We start from the raw sequence: 19624 nt of genomic DNA on the forward strand, positions 1-19624 counted from the left end.
TCAGTAACCACCTACAACACCCTTGCTTCTTAGCAGCAAGTTTCGCATGGACAAGCACTGAAAGAAAAAAAAATAATTATATATATATATATATATACTCTCTCTTAGTAAATGTAAAACCTGGCTGTTAAAATGATTGCTACAACCATGAACACATTATGAGTGTGTGAAGCTTTCTGGAGTGGCTCCAGTTTACTATCTAGAAAAAAAAAAAAAAAAAAAAATCACTCAGAAATGCTTGATTTTACTCTCTTGTTGCCACTTTAATGTAGCGTTTAGCTATGGAACTATAAAATCCATCGACCCATTTTCCAAAAGCTTGTCCTATGAAGCTGAAGCCCAAATTCAGTTCATTTTGTGGATATACATCAGTCTAATTGTCAAAGGAAGAGTCATTCGGCTACTTAAGGCAATTAATTAACAATCTCTCAACCCCACAGGTGTCTCTATCAACAAATTCATACTTTTTGCACCCCAAACCTCTTCACCTCAAGAAAAAAGAAATAATAATAAAGTATGTTTTTAGGCATCCAAATTAATGTCAGCGCTTTAAATCACATAAATAGCCTACATACATTACCACCAATTAGTCAAGCACAAACATGTTAACTAATTAGGCTAAATGACTCACATGTCAGGTTTCTGCCAAGAGCAAAAATAAAAACAAGCTCAGGTAAGAATTGAACTCTGTTGCCATATAATTATGATCCTTTTAAAGAAGTAGAATTGTGATCATCTCATACGCCTACAAAGGACGCAAAAATACAATTCAGTGCATATAGGATATGCAATATGTATTGTTTTAAAAACCAGACATCAAAAATATTTAACATGTATTATACATGAAAGAAAAATATATATATTTTCCTAAATAATTTTAATTCGCGTGGTGTTTTTGTGGATTAAATGGGGCTCTCATGTGACTGATTATGGGAGGGTTTAAAGATGACTGGAAGCCATCTTACACACTCGCTTTACACCCCGAAATATATGTCACAACTCTACACCTATAATTCACAAACACCGACACACAGAAAGATTTTCTCAGCCACATCTGGTAAGTTTACAGAAAGTTAAATGTATGTTGTACGTAACGTTGGTAACATTTTAAATCGATTTCGTGGCTAATTTTTTGTTCGTTAGCCGAGTGTTTACATGTACGTTAGCTGGTGTCTTATATTTTCGGGTCAGTTATTCAGCATTCTGGTAATCGTTTTATTAAGAAGTACATTGTTTCTATCAAATATGTTGTCGTTTATAATAGTCAGTGTTTAGTCGCTCAGACCGTTAATGGTGAATGTCTGAGGGTTAATTCGCGTGAGGCCTGTGTGTGGACGCAAACGCCAACAATCTCGCGCACACAGCTAACGCTAATATGGATTTTTTTCTTATACAGTTCAGATATTACATTTTACCGACAACAAAAGCAACATCAATATGGTATTATTATTATTATTATTATATCTGTATTTCATCATTTGTTAAACATCCTACTTTTAAAATGCCCTGATAAGAAGCTGTCAGTGGTAGCTGCGTAGCTTAGCATTAACATTAGCTGCGTGACGGCGAGTTTCACGTTGTGTGGAGTCAAGACGGTTGAAATTTAAGTGTTAACCAAATAAATACGGAGTTGTATTGATTCCATTGAGATACGTTGGTTTACCGTGTTCGGTAAGTGAGTTTCGTGAACGGTGGCGTGCATCTAACGTTAACTAAAGCGGGTTTAAATTGTCTGTAATTTTAACCGGATTTCACACAGCTGTTTAGCCGAAGTGTTACAAACACAACGTTAGCGAAGTCAAACTATGAATGTATATGAAATCTGTGAATGGTTTCGTTTAAGCGAGGCTGTTTTAAACTGAGGCCTATCGTGTTGACTTCGTGCCAGGTGCTGCTGCCATCATTATTGAGGGTAACTTGGATTTGACATTTATAAGGTTGGTGGTTTAGTTTTTATGTAACGTACGGACCTGGACTTTTTCCTCAAGACCGTTCACAATTTGATTACAAAAGATATTTGATTTGACAGACTTTTACGATTTAATTTCTGCCAAAGCTTTTCTTTTAGTATAACGTTAATTCTTTCTATAGTGTTGATTCTTTTACAATTTAGTGAAAATGTGCCGTTTTAATGCCACGGATGATAAATAACTACACACATTGGTCTGTATTAGTGATGGTTGATAATCAGGACACATTTGGCCACTTTGAGATTGTGCAATAGTTAAACCAAATTTAAAACAAAACCTTGCAAATACTGGCCCACAGGCTTTGTCTATGAAATCACAAAAAATATTGTAGGCTATATAACGAGTATCTTTATAATCTGCAATTCTGTGTTTCTTGTTTGCTACACACTATTTATAGGCATTATATTGGCCAGCTATGTGGGAAACATTTTCTCTATTAAGATCTAGAAAATTTGTAATTTTAAGTGTGCTACAAGAATGATCTGTTAAGTTAACATTTTTGAAAAGTTGGGAAATTGTACAAATTTGTAAAGTGCTTACTGCTTTTTTTTATTATTAGTTACTTCATTAACAATCATCAATACACTTGACTTGTAACAGTTTTTTTTTTTGCCCTTTTATTACCTAAAAAAATTAAGATTGTTAGCTCGGTTACATTAAAGGTCCAGTTTTTTGCACTTTTTTTGAAGCTTTGTGTTTACAGTGTGCAATATAACATGTGTTCATGTTTCGTGTGTAAAAAAAACAACGTATTTTTCACACAGTTCACCTATCTGTATACCGCTGTTTTCACTGTCATAAAAATGGGCTGATGACTTCCTTGTTCTATGAAGTCCCTCCTTCAAAAATACGTAACAAGTTCTGATTGTGCCAGCGGTTCCTGTGTTGTGATTCGCCAGCAGCTGCGCGCACGCGGCCCTCCTGGAAACACGATTGGGCTAGTTTTGAGAAGCAAGTGTGCAGGAGCATGTGCTGGAGATGTACTTATAATCACAGGAGCATTTTTACTAACGTGATGCGCATTAAATCGCATTTATTTTTATTTTTTTTAGCCTCTAGTTAAAAAAGCTAAACAGCGTTGCCCCTTTGTGTAATAAGTTACAGAAACTGTTAAACGCACCAACTTAAATAATAAAATACACTTACCGGTTGTGGTCCATAAACAACGCCTTCTCCAGACAAAGAGGGAACTGCTCCATCTTTCAAGAATAATCTTTGTGCTAATCCTGCATTAAACTGATTGAGGAAGCTGTCCTCAGCAAAATGTGCTGCACATAGTTTTACATGTGGATTATAATTTTCAGGAACTGAGTTAAACATAAATTGTAACCATTAATCTCCAAGTACAGCGTCCCTGGGAAGGCCAAACAAAGATGATTGGACTCCGAGATGAAAATAACAGCGTTTCGACGACATGGCGACAAACACAGCTCTTCTCCGTCAGATGAAACAAGACCACGCCCCCTTCTTGTGTATTCATGTGGGCGAAGCTTAGTCAAACTGTTTTAGTGATGTCATTACTGCAGGAACTAGAGGGATGTAGTCCAAACAGGTCATTTTTTAAATTTTTATTTTTTTTGTAGGCGAATTGTGTTAAATAATATCTTGCTTGGCATTGAACTTTGAGCTTTAGAATTTTATGGATAATATTTATACTCTAACAGCAACATTACACACTAACTAAAGTTTAAAACATGGGATCACGAAGAACGGGACCTTTAATAATAACAGATACAGCTTTTTATTTTTATGTAAATGCTGGAATTCACAAATGTTTTAAAAGGTTTTTTCCCCCCCGTTGTTATTTGACTCATATTATGAAATGGAACCCATTAACGACTTTTTCGTATTCTGTATCCTTGGGGTTGTCTGAGAGTTTGGATGCGGGGTCTCTTGGTTTGTAAAGGTTGGGAAACCCCCGTCACATTTAATGGGTATATCAACGTTGACTAAAATTGACTCATGGTTGTGTTTGACATTTCATGTTATGTGCTTTATGATGTTCTTTCTCACGCAGGTTGAAAACCTTTGAAATCATTGATGTTGAATAATTGGAGAGAAAGGAATGAACAAAATTGAAAAGCCTAACGCTGGCTCCCTGGCCCCTGGTCTGTGAAACTTTCCTTTTCCAGAGGAAGGATTTACTCATTCACGAAAAGGATAATTGAAGCTAATCTCCCTGCTTCGATATCTGTGACCTGTTGCTTGAGAGACACTGACATTGAGATGTTTCCCAAGAGACTTGCAATTTGAGGAACAAGGAACTGGTGAAAAATACCGCTTTAAATTTGTGCGCTCTGGACACTGAGAAAGCTGTGGGAAGGACAACTTGCAATTTTTTTTATTTTTATTTTTTTGCTGGCCCATTAATATAAAGTATTATCTCCACTGTTGTTTGTCTCTCACTGTTTGAAAGAAAAAAAAAAAAACTATTTAAGTCATGAGTACAGCCAGAATGGAGAATCCAGTGATTCTAGGACTATCGAATCAAAATGGCCAAATGCGAGGCCCTGTGAAGCCAGCAGGTGGTCCAGGAGGAGGTGGAGGGGTGTCCCAAACAACACAGCCAGCCCAGGTCAAACCCTCCAGCACAGTCAACAACGGCAACTCCCAGCCTGCACCTACAGCCAACACTATCATCAAGTAAGTCCTTGAAGGAAGTGCAAATAATGCTGCGAGTGCTAATTTAGAATGGTGATGACTGGGATTTGATGCCCCCCTCCTTCTCTTATCAGGCCTGGGGATGACTGGAAGAAGAATCTAAAACTTCCTCCGAAGGATTTGCGCATGAGGACTTCAGTAAGTCCATCTCTAAAACATTATTTGTATCTATAATAAAGTATCGTCTGATACAGAATTTTTCTCTAACGTGCTGCTTGTGGTCGTGAAATTTACAGGATGTGACGGCGACCAAGGGAAATGAGTTTGAGGATTACTGCCTGAAACGGGAACTGCTTATGGGCATCTTTGAAATGGGCTGGGAGAAACCGTCACCTATACAGGTAAAAGGCAGGGGGAAAAAAATGGAAGTTTGATGGAAGATATTTTAAATTTGATTCACTCCTAGCTGAAGAGATATGATATCTGGAGAATTAGTATTTTAATTAAACCAATCGCAAGCACAAATACCATGTGTTAGGGCCGTATGAAGTTACTTGCTGTTTTCCTAAGTTCTAGGGGTGTAAAGATTCAAGCTGCAGTCACACTACACTTTGAGCATGCAAAATTCATTCGGACTGCTTCAGTGATTGTGAAATGACATCATGCTCTACAGCGTCTTTTTTTAAAAACGCAAAAACTCAACAAAAACAATAATAATAATGCACCTTCAATGTAAAAATATACAATCTACTCCACTTTCATGCAGCCCTTTTCACACGGGCTTGCATTTCCAGTCTTACACATTTGCATGTGTATGAATGGAAGTCACAGTAACTGCAGTTTCGGACACGCGCATAACAGCAAATAATACTTCTGCACAATGTTTCTCTTTTTACAACAGAAATGTGAATTTGCCAGTATTCAGACAGTCTCATGCATACAGATACAGAGTCGGGCTAGAATCGCTTAGGGCTGTCAAAATAGCTGAAAAACTAAATTCAAATTTTTTTTTATACTTTATGATTGTATTCAAATTTAAAATGCATAATTTCAGTTAGGGTGAGGAAAAGCTTTTTGCTTCTATTCTGAGGCCTCAAGATAGCACATGGAGCAAAATATTACTGCACGTCTATTCAAAGCATTAGAATACATGACTGTGAAAAAAAACAACATTTAAAATAATTTTTATGAACCAATTATTAAGTTGCTTAAAGAACTAAAAACAAAGCAGCGTCATGTATGTGTGCATTGTTAAATAAATAAAAAGGGTGGAAAACCAGACACACAGGATAATTTTTTTTTTTTTTTTCATTTAAAAACATGAGATGCAGTGGGATGGGGAACAAAAACCCAACAAAGTCTCGAGATATTTTTAGAAAATTAAATTAAATGCATTCATTTTACATGTCTTTCTAAACGTGCGGCTCTCTTGTGCGAGACGCAAGTCCAACGGTGTCCCTCTAGAAAATGCAAGAAATATGCGTTCTGTGTTAACGGTTTGATTTTCAATTTTGATGTAAACCAGATATTATCCACATTGATGTTCTCTCTCTCTTTTTTTATTTTTTTTATTTTTTATTTATTTTTGAATTGGCTTCAACTGGATAGGCTAACATAACCTTTTAATGCAATGCCATATACTTCGTCATCGCATCTCGTGCACCACTGATAAAGATCAAATATACTTCGGCCGTCTGCACACTCTCCATTATGTCCTTTTCTTCATCCGCGTGCGGGCATTTTTTGAGACCGTGCGGACTGTGAGCGTACACGAGGTGAAAGATGAGACGGCAGATACTGCGTGTCGAGCTCGTCCGCCTTTGAAAGTTGTGTAGACACGGCTGTGCGTGCGGCGAGATGGAATGGAACATACACAGTGAAGAACCGGGGCTCATAAGGCAGCTTCCTCAATGCACACCTAGGATTCGAATGCAACGTTTTTGCATTCGAATGTGGAATTATTATTATTATTATTTTTTTTTTTTTTTTTGACATTTCTAATCCTAAACACAGCCATGTTGAAGCCTGCGGTAGACTGTCTCATGAAAGAGCCTTATTTTTCATGATATCTTATTCAGATTTGAAATAGAAACTCATGAGACATGTTGACTTTCAACCCATTACTTTTCTAGATTGCTCCAGGACTCATTTAATGTAATTTTTATATCAAATAAAAAAAAAATTAAGTGTGGCAAAAAAAAAATTAAAGGCACTTCAGTGTCTATAACTTTTAATATTTGAGCATTATCAAATCTGGTTAATAAAAAGTAAAGCCCAAAGGATCTTCTTTCCAAAGACACCAAAATTATGTTTGTAACACACTGAAGTAGGAAACTGTTACAATAAGTTAGGTAGAGCACTTTCAGCTGTGAGTCCCATAATGGGGGGTGCTGGCTAACAGGTTAAAGGGATACTCCACCGTGTTTCATATTAAACTGTTTTTCCCTTAACTAAGACGAGTTGATACATACCTCTCTCGTCTCAGTGCGTGCACTCAATCGCTTTGGCGCGCGGTGACACTTTGAAAGCACTTAGCTTAGCCCATTCATTCAATACGGGCCAAGCAGAGAAGCTACCAAACACCTCCACGGTTTCCCTAATTAAATACAGTTACTCACGTAGTGTAACTCGACCTAGGACGGTAACACAAAACAAAACGTTGCGCTTTTCTAAGCATGTAAAATGGATAACTATATTGTGTGGCGGAATACCACGGCAAGTGCTTGTAAGCACTTCGTCTTGGCGCAGTAATATCTTCACTAGAGGGAGCTGGGGCCGGTGAGAGGAAATTAAATTTGTTAATTGATTATTATTAGGGATGCAGAGGTTGATCGGCCATAAATCGGAACCGGCCGCGGGAGTGCGGCCGCGTGCACAGACTACATTGTAATCGTTCGCTATGTCATTTGTGTGGAAGTATTTCGAAATCTGTGCGGAGGACACGGGCAGCCGATCAGTACTGGAAGTGCAGAGCTTCATGTCTGAGGCACAGATAGCGATCAGCCGTTGGCTTACTGGTGCACAAATAAGAGTCCCTTTTCTGTGCGCACTAAAGCTGCGCGAGCTTACTGTTACCGGTCCGACCGAGCCCTGGCCTGAACACGAGTAGACCATGAAGAGATGTTCAGATCAACTTCTCACGTGTTGGATGAGAAATGAAACGGACTAAACTGTGACGGAATTTTTTTTTTTTGTAAAATGGAACTTGCATACACGTTTGAAAAGCCAGAAGTAAACGACAGTTCTGTATAAGATTATTATTTTTTATTTTACCTTAAAATTACATCGACTTCATTTTATTTAAAAATCACCTGCTGTAGCACACTGAGAAAGTTTCATTCGTCAAAATTTTAGGGTAATGATTCACATCTATATTTTTTCACTTGAGAGAATAGTTATTTTTCATTGGCTCAAGTTAAAAAAATATAGATATAAATCATTAACCAATTTTTTTGTATTATTGGATGAATGAAAACACTTTGCATCTGTTTTATTTGCACCAACATTATTTGATGTTTACATTTTGGAATCTATTTATATAGCATACTTTTTAGTCTGTAAATAAAGACACTGGTAAATAACTTTTTTTTTTAAATTTAAAACCAAATTTAAAAACTAAAATACTGAATGCTGATCAAGAATATGTGTTGATTGTGTTGTTTGGACTCTAGAACTATGCAATTGTTGCCTCTAATTTCACATGGTTACGGTTAATCTTTAAATTTAAGGCCAGTTCTCTGTAGTTTCAACCCAATTCAAAAACAAAAGCTAAATGCTGACGTCTGTAACCACTACGTTTGTATTGAAAGTAGGCTACTTATTGTGCATATAATGCCGTTCATTTCAGATGGTTGCAGTTATTGTTGTCAATAGCCAAAAGCCAGTTTGGCCTATTAAATACCAAATAAACATCTTGTTTATGCATACTTTCCTTCCTTCTTGTTTGTTGCTTAAATATGGATATATAATTATTATTTTTTTTTTTATTTATATTTTTTTTTTTATTGGTATCGGAATCGGCCAGTTGGTTTTTAAAAAATCGGTATCGGAATCGGCCATGAAAAATCATGATCGGTGCATCCCTAATTATTATAAATGACAACTTAGGAAAATCCCAAATTCAGTATCTCAGAAAATTTGTATATAACTTAAGACCAATACAAAGAAAGGATTTTTAGAAATCTTGGCTAACTGAAAAGTATGAACATGAAAAGTATGGGCATGTACAGTACTCAATACTTCGCATTACTTTGCATTAATTCGACTTGACTTGGACTCGATCCAGGTCTTAAAGCTAATTTCTGAGGGAAAAATTAATGTGGTTGTGTGGTAATATGCTTGTACTGCGGCTTGACACCTCTGGCAAGCACTGCTGTTAACCTCTCACACTCACACATGCGTTTCTCTAGGTTAACGTTTGAGTGGCCATGTAAACTTTTTGCTACTTCCAATCAAGCTCCCTGCGACTGGTCAATTCTATTGAATTTTAAGTCAAATGAAAGTGTCACTACTTTTTTTTTTTTTTTGTGCAAGGTGGTGCAGTTTGGAAGAAACCTGATTTCTTTTTTCTTTTTTTTTTGGACTGGTTGTGTAGTTTCTGTGTGTCTTACCGTAGTTCTTGTCAAGTGAAATGGTTGTAAAGTGAATTCTCAGAGGCTCTGGAGAGGAAGTTCATAAATATCCTCATAGTGAGACAAAAGGTGCTGAAAAAAACCGTAATCGTCACACATGCTTGAGCATGTGTATTAGACAAAACCATGACACTCATTCACACAGATGCACTTCATATTTAAAGGGCAGTCTCCTAAATCAGTTAAAGTCTATGAATTCTGATTATTATTTAAACTGTCACTTTAACTGAATTGCAATGTACAGATTGCATTTAATCGGACCCATCTGCTCATTACTGTGTTCTCACTCATTCCTGCAGGAGGAGAGCATTCCCATTGCGTTGTCTGGGAGGGACATTCTGGCCAGAGCCAAGAATGGCACAGGAAAAAGTGGCGCCTACCTCATTCCCTTACTTGAACGCATTGACCTGAAGAAAGACAGCATACAAGGTCTGTAACTGTCTTAGTTTTGGCATTTTTACAAGATGTTAGGTTTCATGATTATAGGCTTTATACGGGGCACCAGACTGTGACCAAATGGTCGCATTTTGCAACCATTTTTTTAGTTCGCAACTAAATTTTGTGAGCATAATGAAAATGTGCTACTCATTTCAACTACGTAGTGCTTTGAGCATAGAGCATTGTTTATATACTAGGTACGTGCAACAAAAATTAGGTTCTCTTGGACTGTGCTGGATCTCCGGGGGGCTGCGTTTGCCTGTGGAAAAATTAATCTAATAATCCATACAAAAAAAGTTCAGGCTCAGGATTTTTTGTGAGGGATTTAACCTGAAAATGAGGAAACGATGGATGGTTTTCATGCTAAAGTAAGACCGCTTCTTAAACCAAAGGTGAATATGTTGGTGTTCTTGTGGGGGGAAAAAACTTTCAAGTACTGTCCCTGACAGCAAGTTTAGTTTTACTTTTTCATTTGCGTTATCTCTTTTATAAAAAAAAGTATTTGATTTTCCCCTTGTTTGCTTAACATTCTGTAATGTATTTTTAGTCCATATATAATACAGCATGTGGTGTATGCCATGCCTCATCTTTAAAATATTTGTTAAAGGCACAATATGTAAGATTTTATTAAAATATCCAAAACCACTAGAACAGTGTTTTACATTTTGCTGACTTGTACTTGCGATGTCATAAACCCCTTGATTTCTGGTTTGGTTTTGTAGAAGACACATGGAGACACCAAAGACGCCTTATGCATTTTAATAGACTGGTGACGACCGCACGCAGAGTAGCATTATAACAGAACTCTCAGAAGTATCTAGTATAATAAAACGGCTCTGCTTGTTTGTCATTTTATCATTTTTATTGTTGTGCTTTTTAATTAATAACAATCTATTTTTTGTTTTCGTCTTAAAGTGAAAGTTATAGATGTAAGCAAAGCAGACAGTTATCTTTTCTTGTAAAACTTGACCAGATCGGAAATTCAAAAGTGAAGGCATCCGAAGCCTGTTGCTTACAAACATGGCAAAGGAGGAACTCCCATTTGTGAAAGTGACATGACATTCAGCCATGTATGGTGAACCATACTCAGAATTCGTGCTCTGCATTTAACCCATCCGAAGTGCACACACACAGAGCAGTGAACACACACACACACTGTGAACTCACACCCAGAGCAGTGGGCAGCCATTTATGCTGCGGCGCCCGGGGAGCAGTTGGGGGTTCGATGCCTTGCTCAAGGGCACCTAAGTCGTGGTATTGAAGGTGGAGAGGAACTGTACATGCACTCCCCCATCCACAATTCCTGCCGGCCCGAGACTCGAACTCACAACCCTTCGATTGGGAGTCCGACTCTCTAACCATTACGCCACGACTTCCTTTGCAAAATTCAAATCACAGCATTCATTGGCCAATCCCATGTTGTTGCAAAAAAAAAAAATTTCAAAAAGCGAGTCTGGAGCCCTGTTTATACATGATTTATCGAATTGCTTGGAAGTAACACCATGCTTCAAATGTTTTCTGCAGCGTTGGTTATTGTGCCCACTAGAGAACTGGCTCTACAAGTGAGCCAAATATGCATTCAGGTCAGCAAACACATGGGTGGGGTCAAGGTCATGGCAACTACAGGTGGAACCAACCTCCGTGATGACATCATGAGACTTGACGAAACAGGCAAGAGTTCCTAATCTGGTGGATTTTTTTTTTATGGATTTGAACTGCTTTGCATATACACTTTTGTAAACATTGGATTGAACTTTGCCCTTTGTAGTGCATGTTGTCATTGCCACTCCAGGAAGAATTTTAGACCTCATCAAAAAGGGAGTGGCCAAAGTCAATCAAGTACAGATGATCGTGTTGGATGAGGTATGTGAATAAGAGCTTTTAACTAACTGACCTAATTGTCGTACCGTAATTCTCATGTCTTTTGTGTTTTGTCCATGTTACCGAGTAGGCAGATAAGCTCCTGTCACAGGACTTTGTACAGATGATGGAGGAGATTCTGAGCTATATGGCCAAACAAAGGCAAATTTTGCTGTACTCTGCCACCTTCCCACTGAGTGTGCAGAAGTTTATGGTAAGACCACTGATTTCTAAATAAAAGATTGTAGACACAGTATGCTGCTTAAATGATACATGTGTCTTTGTGTGTGTGTTTTTTTTTTTTTGGGGGGGGGGGGGGGTATGCATTGTTTTTATTTTAATTTAACTGGGCATGGAATTGTTATTTGTTAATTGTTATTTCATAACAAAAAGAAACCAAAGCATCATTGCAATTTTTTTTTCTTTATAGTAGTTACAAAGCCAAAATAAATTATTTCCATTGTTCTTGTATCTGAAAGAGTTAATTTACACAATTTTTGTGAACAGAACTCCCATCTGCAGAAGCCCTATGAGATAAACCTGATGGAGGAGCTGACCCTGAAGGGGGTTACCCAGTATTACGCCTATGTAACTGAAAGGCAGAAAGTTCATTGCCTTAATACTCTGTTCTCCAGGGTAAAAAGCCTTATGATCCTTGTGCATCCCACACTCTAAGATCTTAAAATTAGCATCACTGTCCTCCTGACTGTTGGAGAACATGCAGACATCCCTTTTAATGTTTGTTTTTGTTTTTCAGCTCCAGATCAATCAGTCTATAATCTTCTGCAATTCATCACAGCGAGTGGAACTCCTGGCAAAGAAGATCTCACAGCTTGGATACTCCTGTTTCTACATTCACGCCAAGATGAGACAGGTGGGAATATAGAGGGTGTGTGGTGTTTCCGCACTGCTGTTGGCAGACTTTTGAAATTGTGCAAGTGTTTATGTAATGAATTCTGAAGGATGTGCAAGATTTATATTTGGATTACTGTATTTTTCGGACTATAAGTCGCACCTGAGTACAAGTTGCATCAGTTCAAAAATACGTCATGATGAGGAAAAAAACATAAGTCGCACTGGACAATAAGTCACATTTATTTAGAACCAAGCACCAAGAGAAACCATTACCGTCTACAGCCGCGAGAGGGCGCTCTATGCTGCTCAGTGTAGACTACAGGAGCACCGAGCAGGCGTCAAGGAAGTCGACCGGAAGTTGAAGTCGGCTGGGTGCTGCCATCTTGTAGCAGAACTTCACTTGCGTTAGCATCCCATTGACCTCCCATTCATTTTGGCATCATTTTGACAGTGAATAACTTTACATCTGAGACGTTTAAAGACTCCATTTGTCCATTATTTATTTCTAAAGATACACGACAATGTATAAAGGGCTCCACTACCTTCTATGTTACATTATGGCCCCCGTATAAACATGTTTTTGTAAAAAGAATAGGCTAACGATTGTGTCATAACCTCTCGACTCTGTCGCACAGTAGAGAAATTACCGTACAGACAGGAGGAGAAGCTCGCAGGCAATTAACTTAATATGGCGTACTGGCGTTACATTTTAAAATACTATACAAAATAATTAATCAGAATACTTACTCCTGCTCACTCACGCCAAAGAACTCCCCTCTCAAACTTGCCGTCTCTGCAAGTTCAACAATGGCAGTTTGCACGCACCGCTACTAGAAGATTTACATCTGTCAGATAGATTGCTGATGTCATCAAGCTTAGTAAACGGAAGTGCTAAAAAAACACTAAAAATGGGCTTCACTTGTCTCAATTGAGTTCCAATGGGGTCGCTGTGTCCATTTCTTTTACGGTCTATGGCACTGAGCAGCATAGGGCGCCCTCTCGCGGCTGGAGAAGGTACGGTTTTCTCTCTGTTCATGTCAAATTAATTTTTATAAATAAGTCGCACCTAAGTCGCAGGACCAGCCAAACTATGAAAAAAAAGTGTGATTTTATAGTCCGGAAAATACGGTAGTTTTGCTTGATAAACCATCCATACTGTTGACGTTGTGAATTGTCTTTGTTAATGTCATGCTAATACAAGTTTTAATTTTCCTTAAGGAACACCGAAACCGTGTGTTCCATGATTTCAGAAATGGCTTATGTCGAAATCTCGTCTGCACTGGTAAGTACAGTTGAAAATCTGGATGTTTAATGTATGATAAACGCATTAAAGTTATTAAACCCAGAAGTTGCTTTGGCTTTAACAACTGTTTTGACCCCCTTTTAGATCTCTTCACAAGAGGAATTGATATACAAGCTGTGAATGTGGTGATCAACTTTGATTTCCCCAAACTGGGGGAGACATACCTCCATCGCATTGGCAGATCTGGTGAGTAGGGTTTCGTTCGGTTTCCACTCCAAGATCATGAAATGTATTCATTATGTCACTGTTTGGCAAGTGAAATAGTAGTTGTGTTCAGTGACATTGGTCTTTCCCCACAGGCCGGTTTGGACACTTGGGTCTCGCCATTAACTTGATCACTTATGATGACCGCTTTAACCTGAAAGGTATTGAAGAACAGCTGGGTACTGAAATAAAGCCCATTCCCAGCAGTATTGATAAGAGTCTATATGTGGCGGAGTACCACAGTGAGAGTGGAGAGGAGGTTAAACTGTGAGCAGGAGAGGTGAGTTCAATGTTCAGTCATTCTAGAGTCTAGAGCTTACAATGTACACGTATGTTTGATTTTTAACATGGACTTTCTTTTCTACTTCCTCCAGATCTCCAATCCTTCATCCCCTTTCCCCACCTTTTTTCCTTCCTTATTGTGTCTAGGGAATAGGAGGATTTTTTTTTGTTTAAACTATATCTTCCGTCTGTCTTCCTCTTCCCCCCACTTTATTTTCTTGCTTGTTTGGTGCCACCACAAGGAATGTGATGTTGTGACGACCCAATAATCGGGACGGACTTATGGCCTAATAAAGGACTGCTGCACCGATATTTTCATCCTGAAGACTTCAAATCATTTGAGGAGGGAAAGAGGGGACATGAGGATTTATCACCCAAGAAAAAGACTACTCATCGCCTGGAAGCACATTCTCACCCCACTCTCTCTCTCTGTTCCTCTGCTCATCTTCATGTTTCTAGTCATTTGAAACAAGTGCCTTAACAAGCAGTCTAACTTGTTCAAAAAGTAATAACCTGATTTTTTTTTTTTTTTTTTTTCGCTCCTAACTCATTTGAAGATGTGGTCTTGATCTTTCTCTGGCCCTCCCGTTTGACAGAAGAATTATTTTGCATTTGCCACCTGTAGATTTGAGGCGATGAAGAACAGGATTTCACAGCGGGAGAGTGGATAGGCTGGCATGTGCGATTTGTGCAGTCTCTGGCATACTTGACTGTCGTGTGAAGAGAGAGCCCCCTGGAGAACTGAGATGATATCAGTGGGCGTAAAGACAATGATGGGGCTAATGTTCCTATGGCAAGCTTTCAAAAGTCAAACAAGGCTCCCAGTGGTGCTTTCCTTCATCTGCTCATGGAACATACCATTCCTCTAGAGACCCATAACTCTTTCCCTCTCTGTCTTCAGTGGGCCAACACTAAGAGACTAGACTCAGACCAGCCTTTTCCTTGGCCATGAGGACTCCTGCTTTGAGACGAATGTGGACTTGTTTGTCGTTTTTTTTTTTTTTTTTTTTTTTTCTTCCCTTCCCCATTCCACCTGATTTATGTGCAGTTTTACATTGTTATTGGGTAGGCACTCTGTCCTAAATGTGCCATTTATACAGATCTGGCACGTTGTAAACATTTTTGTAAATACTTTTTTTTTCTTTCTTATGGATTGTTTTAAAACAAGCATAAAAGGCTGGATGACCATTTGAAGAGAATGTCAAAAAATATTTTGAAAATCAGGATTTTGTCAGCACTGGGCAGCACTTATCTAGTTTATGCCCTTTTTTGCCCAATGGCAAGTAAGTTTAGCAGTGTTTAAATCTTTTCAGGCAGTGCAGCACCCTTGTTTTGTTATATAAAAATTTGACTCTTTTTTTTTTTTTTTTTAATCCAAAAAAATACTTTCAAAGTTTTGAGTAAGTTTCTAAGCGTTTCAGCAGGTGGTAGTTATTTAGGCTTGCACTTCACTCTAAATGATTAACTCCCATCCGTTACCCGGTGTTGACAAGTTCCTGACATGGGTTGCTCAAATAAATGGCCTCACTTAAAGGTTGTGAAAACATGAGGCTTATTTCCTTTCCAGCCTTTTGCTTGTTAGACTGACTTATGAAGCACTCAGCAGAGTCCCTTAGCCTGGGTGACTCTAAACATAGAGATAATTTAATATTATCATCATGTAATAGTGCAACTCGCTGCAGTGCAGCTCAAATTTGCAATGTGCAAAATGTTGAATTGATGAGCGAGATGTGTAGCTGTTACATGGGTCTGTGTGTTTTTGCCACTGGCACAAGGACATGACTTTAAACAGACCGGTGGGGTGGGGGGTGGGGGGGGTCAAAAAGGCTTGGATGTTCACATTGGAAAAAGGAAAAATGGACAAAAAAACAACTGGATGCCAAGACTTCTAAATGATGGACTGACATAATGTAGCAGCAGAGACATGCAGTGCATTGTGCGTCAGCGGGCTTTTTTTTTTTTTTTTGTAACAAGACCATGTTCTTGAGATGCTGCACAGATTTAACAGAAGAATCTAAACCTTTGCATTGTGGGCTGCACTTAAGTTTGAACTTTTTAGTTCAAGGGTTGGGCAATAAAACGGGCTGCACATGATTTGGGAGCACTTCCTCGGTTAGGGAAGAGGTATACAGACTGAAAGGGAGATTTTAGTTTCTTATTTTGAGGAAGCATTGTGGTAGGGACAGGGGTATTTAACATGGGGTCTGGGGATTTAATGGGTGCTGATAACCAAATTATAATTTTTTTCTTTTGCAGCAGAACATTTAACCCCCTCCCCCCAAACACTAATAGGCTTTTTTTTTTTTGGTGGGGATTAATAGGGGCTTGCTTGAGACACTTTAGCCCTTCTGCTGCTTTTTGAAAAAGTTACGCATTTTATGCAACGTTATGGGGTGGGCGGATGGGAGGGATACTTTTTTTTTTTTTTTTTTTGATTTATATAATTTACTTAATTTTACGTTGGAAATTTAACATCACCAACGTCCCCATTTAAACAAATAATAATAATAAAATACAGGTGAGGGTTTTTTTTTTTGTTTTTTTTTATGGATTGGCTTTGTCTACTGCGGCGTGTTGCTGTTAGATTTCCCCTAATACAATTAAGGTTTATTGTTACCAAATTCTGAGCAAAAGTTATTTATCCCATATTCTAGAAAATGCAACCGTTTCCCAGTGACACTGCTTGAATCCAAGCTTGTATTCTCTTCTCTATAGCACATACCCCTTGGTGTGTACATCAGCAGTCTAATCCCATTTGGTTTCTTTTGGGCGAATTTAAACATCTGCCTATAGAGAGGAGTATATGAGTTACTGGGCTCTTTGGCAGCAGCCCAATGTTTTTCAGTGACCACTTGCAGTGAAAATCACCATTCGTTCCTGAGATGCTGTGAAGCGGCATGTAATTGGATGTGTGGTGGTCCTTGACGTGGGTGGTTGGGGTTTTGATTTAATTTTAGGTTTTATTTTCATTTTATTTGTAAGAATGAGGTGGAGAAGATCTCGCCTGTTTAAGAATAGTTTTCATACTAAATTGTCACCTATTAAGTCCACTCATTCTTCAAGGTTTTTTTTTTTTTTTTTTTTTTTTTTTTTTTTTTTTATCTGGGTGGGTGGGAAGTTTTTTTATTTTTGGCTGCCCTGATGTATCTTTATGACTCTTAACACTATCCACCTGTTCAGTGTTGGGAGCACATGAGTACATCAGTCTGGGTTGGTGGGAGGGAGGGAGGGAAATGGAAAGAATTGGTTTCAAAGATTCTAATAAACAATTTGGGAGTTCAGGGTAAGGAAAATATGATCTGTAAACTTTGCCCTTAAATTTGTGACTTTTTATTTTCCAACTTTTGGCTACTGCAGATTAAAATGACCAACCAAATTTAAGAAATCCAAAAAATGTTTTTGTTCTTTTTCAATTGGCATTTGTCTCAGTGATGCTACAATTTTAAATATTTGAGATGTGTGAAAAATGCAATGGTTAACATCTGATGGTTTTTGTTTGAAAATAAAGCTCACTGAAGTTCCATATGTGTGTAAGGAGTCTTTTTACTGCGGTGCTCATGTAAACAAAACCCACATCGTGTTGCACTGTGTGTACGGTCTACTGTCCATGTCCAGAGAGGTAAGAAAAACATCAAAGTAGTTAACAGCTTAAGTCATTTGTGTATTAATGCGTATTGGAGATGCAAACAGTTTTAAACTATTCAGTTCGATTTGGTGAACTGGTTCAAAAAGATCCGGTTACATCAAATGATTAGTTCACGAACCGGATATCACAAACTGCTTTGTTTTGAACTCTCTCATAGCAGACACTATTCAGCATTGTCTTCTCTTCAAAGTTGTAGTTTCTGCTATTTTTGGACCAAAATGTATTTTCGATGCTTCAAAAAATTCTAACTGACCCTCTGATGTCATATGGACTACTCTGATGTTATTTTTCTTACCTTTCTGGACATGGACAGTATACCGTACACACAGCTTCAATGGAGGGACTGAGAGCTCTCGGACTAAATCTAAAATATCTTAAACTGTGTTCCAAAGATAAACCCGAGGTCTCACTGGTTTGGAACGACATGAGGGTAAGTTATTAATGACATATTAAATGTTACACTGTCAGACATGCAAAAGAAATCTAATGTATCTCTTGCTAATGTATCAGGGCCGTATAAAGAATTTGCAGATTTCCTCTCAGACCTTCTGGTTACAGTTAAGGCGCTAATCATGGGAGATTTTAATATTCACGTTGATAATGCAAATGATGCATTAGGACTTGTGTTTACTGACCTAATAAACTTCTGGAGTCAAGCGAAATGTCACCGGGCCCGCTCATCGTTTGAATCATACACTAAATTTATTCATATCGCATTGAATCGATCTTACTGCTATATATAAATCTATATCGTACCTCATTGTGATGATGTTACAGACCATTTCCTTGTATCGTGCATGCTGCGTATCACTTATATTAACTATGTCTCAGCGTTACCGTCTGGGCAGAACTATTGTTCCAGTCACCAAAGACCGAATGCAAATAACCTGCCTGTTCTATCTCAACTGCTATTTGTACCCAAAAATACACAGGAATTAGACGAAATGACTGACAATATGGGCACTATTTTCTCTAATACATTAGAAGCTGTTGCCCCCATCAAATTGAAAATTTTCCATGGTATAACAGTAATACTCACTCCCTCAAGAAAGTAACTCGTAGTCTTGAACACAAATGGAGAAAAACTACTTGGATGTTTTTAGAATTGCATGGAAAAACAGTATGTCCAGCTGTAGACAGGCTCTAAAAACTGCCAGGGCAGAGCATATACACAAACTTGTAGAAAATAACCAAAACAATCCAAGGTTTTTATTTAGCAGTGGCTAAATTAACAAATTACCAGACGCCACCTGATTCAAATATTCCACCAACGTTTAATAGTAATGACTTTATTTATTTCTTCACTTTGTAAAATAAATAACCTTAGAAATATAATAGTGAATGTAGATTCTACAGCGTCTAACACTTCAGTTTTTCATCCATCACACCCAAAGATAAACTGCAGTGCTTTACAAATACAGGACAGGAAGAGCTAAGTAAACGTATGGCTGTATCTAAACCAACAACATGTTTATTAGATCCGGTACCCACTAAATTACTGAAAGAGAGGTTACCTGTAGCCGAAGAACTGCTTCTCAATATTATTAACTCGTCGTTATCTTTGTCACGTCCCAAAACCATTCAAGCTGGTGGTTATTAAGCCTCTTATTAAGAAACCAAAACTAGGTCCTAGTGAACTGGCAAATTATAGGCCTTTTTTCAAATATTCCATTTAGGTCTAAAAATTTAAGAAAAAGTTGTTTGCTCAATTGAGCACCTTCCTGCACAAAAATGATCTGTATGAAGAATTTCAGTCAGGTTCAGGCCCCACCATAGCACAGAAACTGCACTTGTTAAAATGACAAACGACCTGCTTCTTGCGTCAGATCAAGGC

The 19624-nt window shown here is 38.1% G+C and overlaps 1 protein-coding gene across 1 annotated transcript; it reads left to right on the plus strand.

Moving 5' to 3' along the window:
- The first annotated feature begins 892 nt into the window (after nucleotides 1-892).
- On the plus strand, nucleotides 893-17667 carry ddx6 (DEAD (Asp-Glu-Ala-Asp) box helicase 6). Its single transcript, XM_052582902.1, has 14 exons — nucleotides 893-1057; nucleotides 3988-4613; nucleotides 4706-4769; nucleotides 4868-4972; nucleotides 9502-9631; nucleotides 11165-11311; nucleotides 11409-11503; nucleotides 11592-11714; nucleotides 12008-12136; nucleotides 12258-12374; nucleotides 13574-13637; nucleotides 13743-13844; nucleotides 13958-14142; nucleotides 14237-17667. Exons 2-13 carry the CDS (start codon nucleotides 4411-4413, stop codon nucleotides 14131-14133), a joined length of 1455 nt encoding a protein of 484 aa, XP_052438862.1. The 5' UTR covers nucleotides 893-1057; nucleotides 3988-4410; the 3' UTR covers nucleotides 14134-14142; nucleotides 14237-17667.
- The last annotated feature ends 1957 nt before the right edge of the window (nucleotides 17668-19624 follow it).

This window comes from Carassius gibelio, chromosome B18 (genome assembly GCF_023724105.1).
Source record: "Carassius gibelio isolate Cgi1373 ecotype wild population from Czech Republic chromosome B18, carGib1.2-hapl.c, whole genome shotgun sequence".
Taxonomy (NCBI): Eukaryota; Metazoa; Chordata; class Actinopteri; order Cypriniformes; family Cyprinidae; genus Carassius; species Carassius gibelio.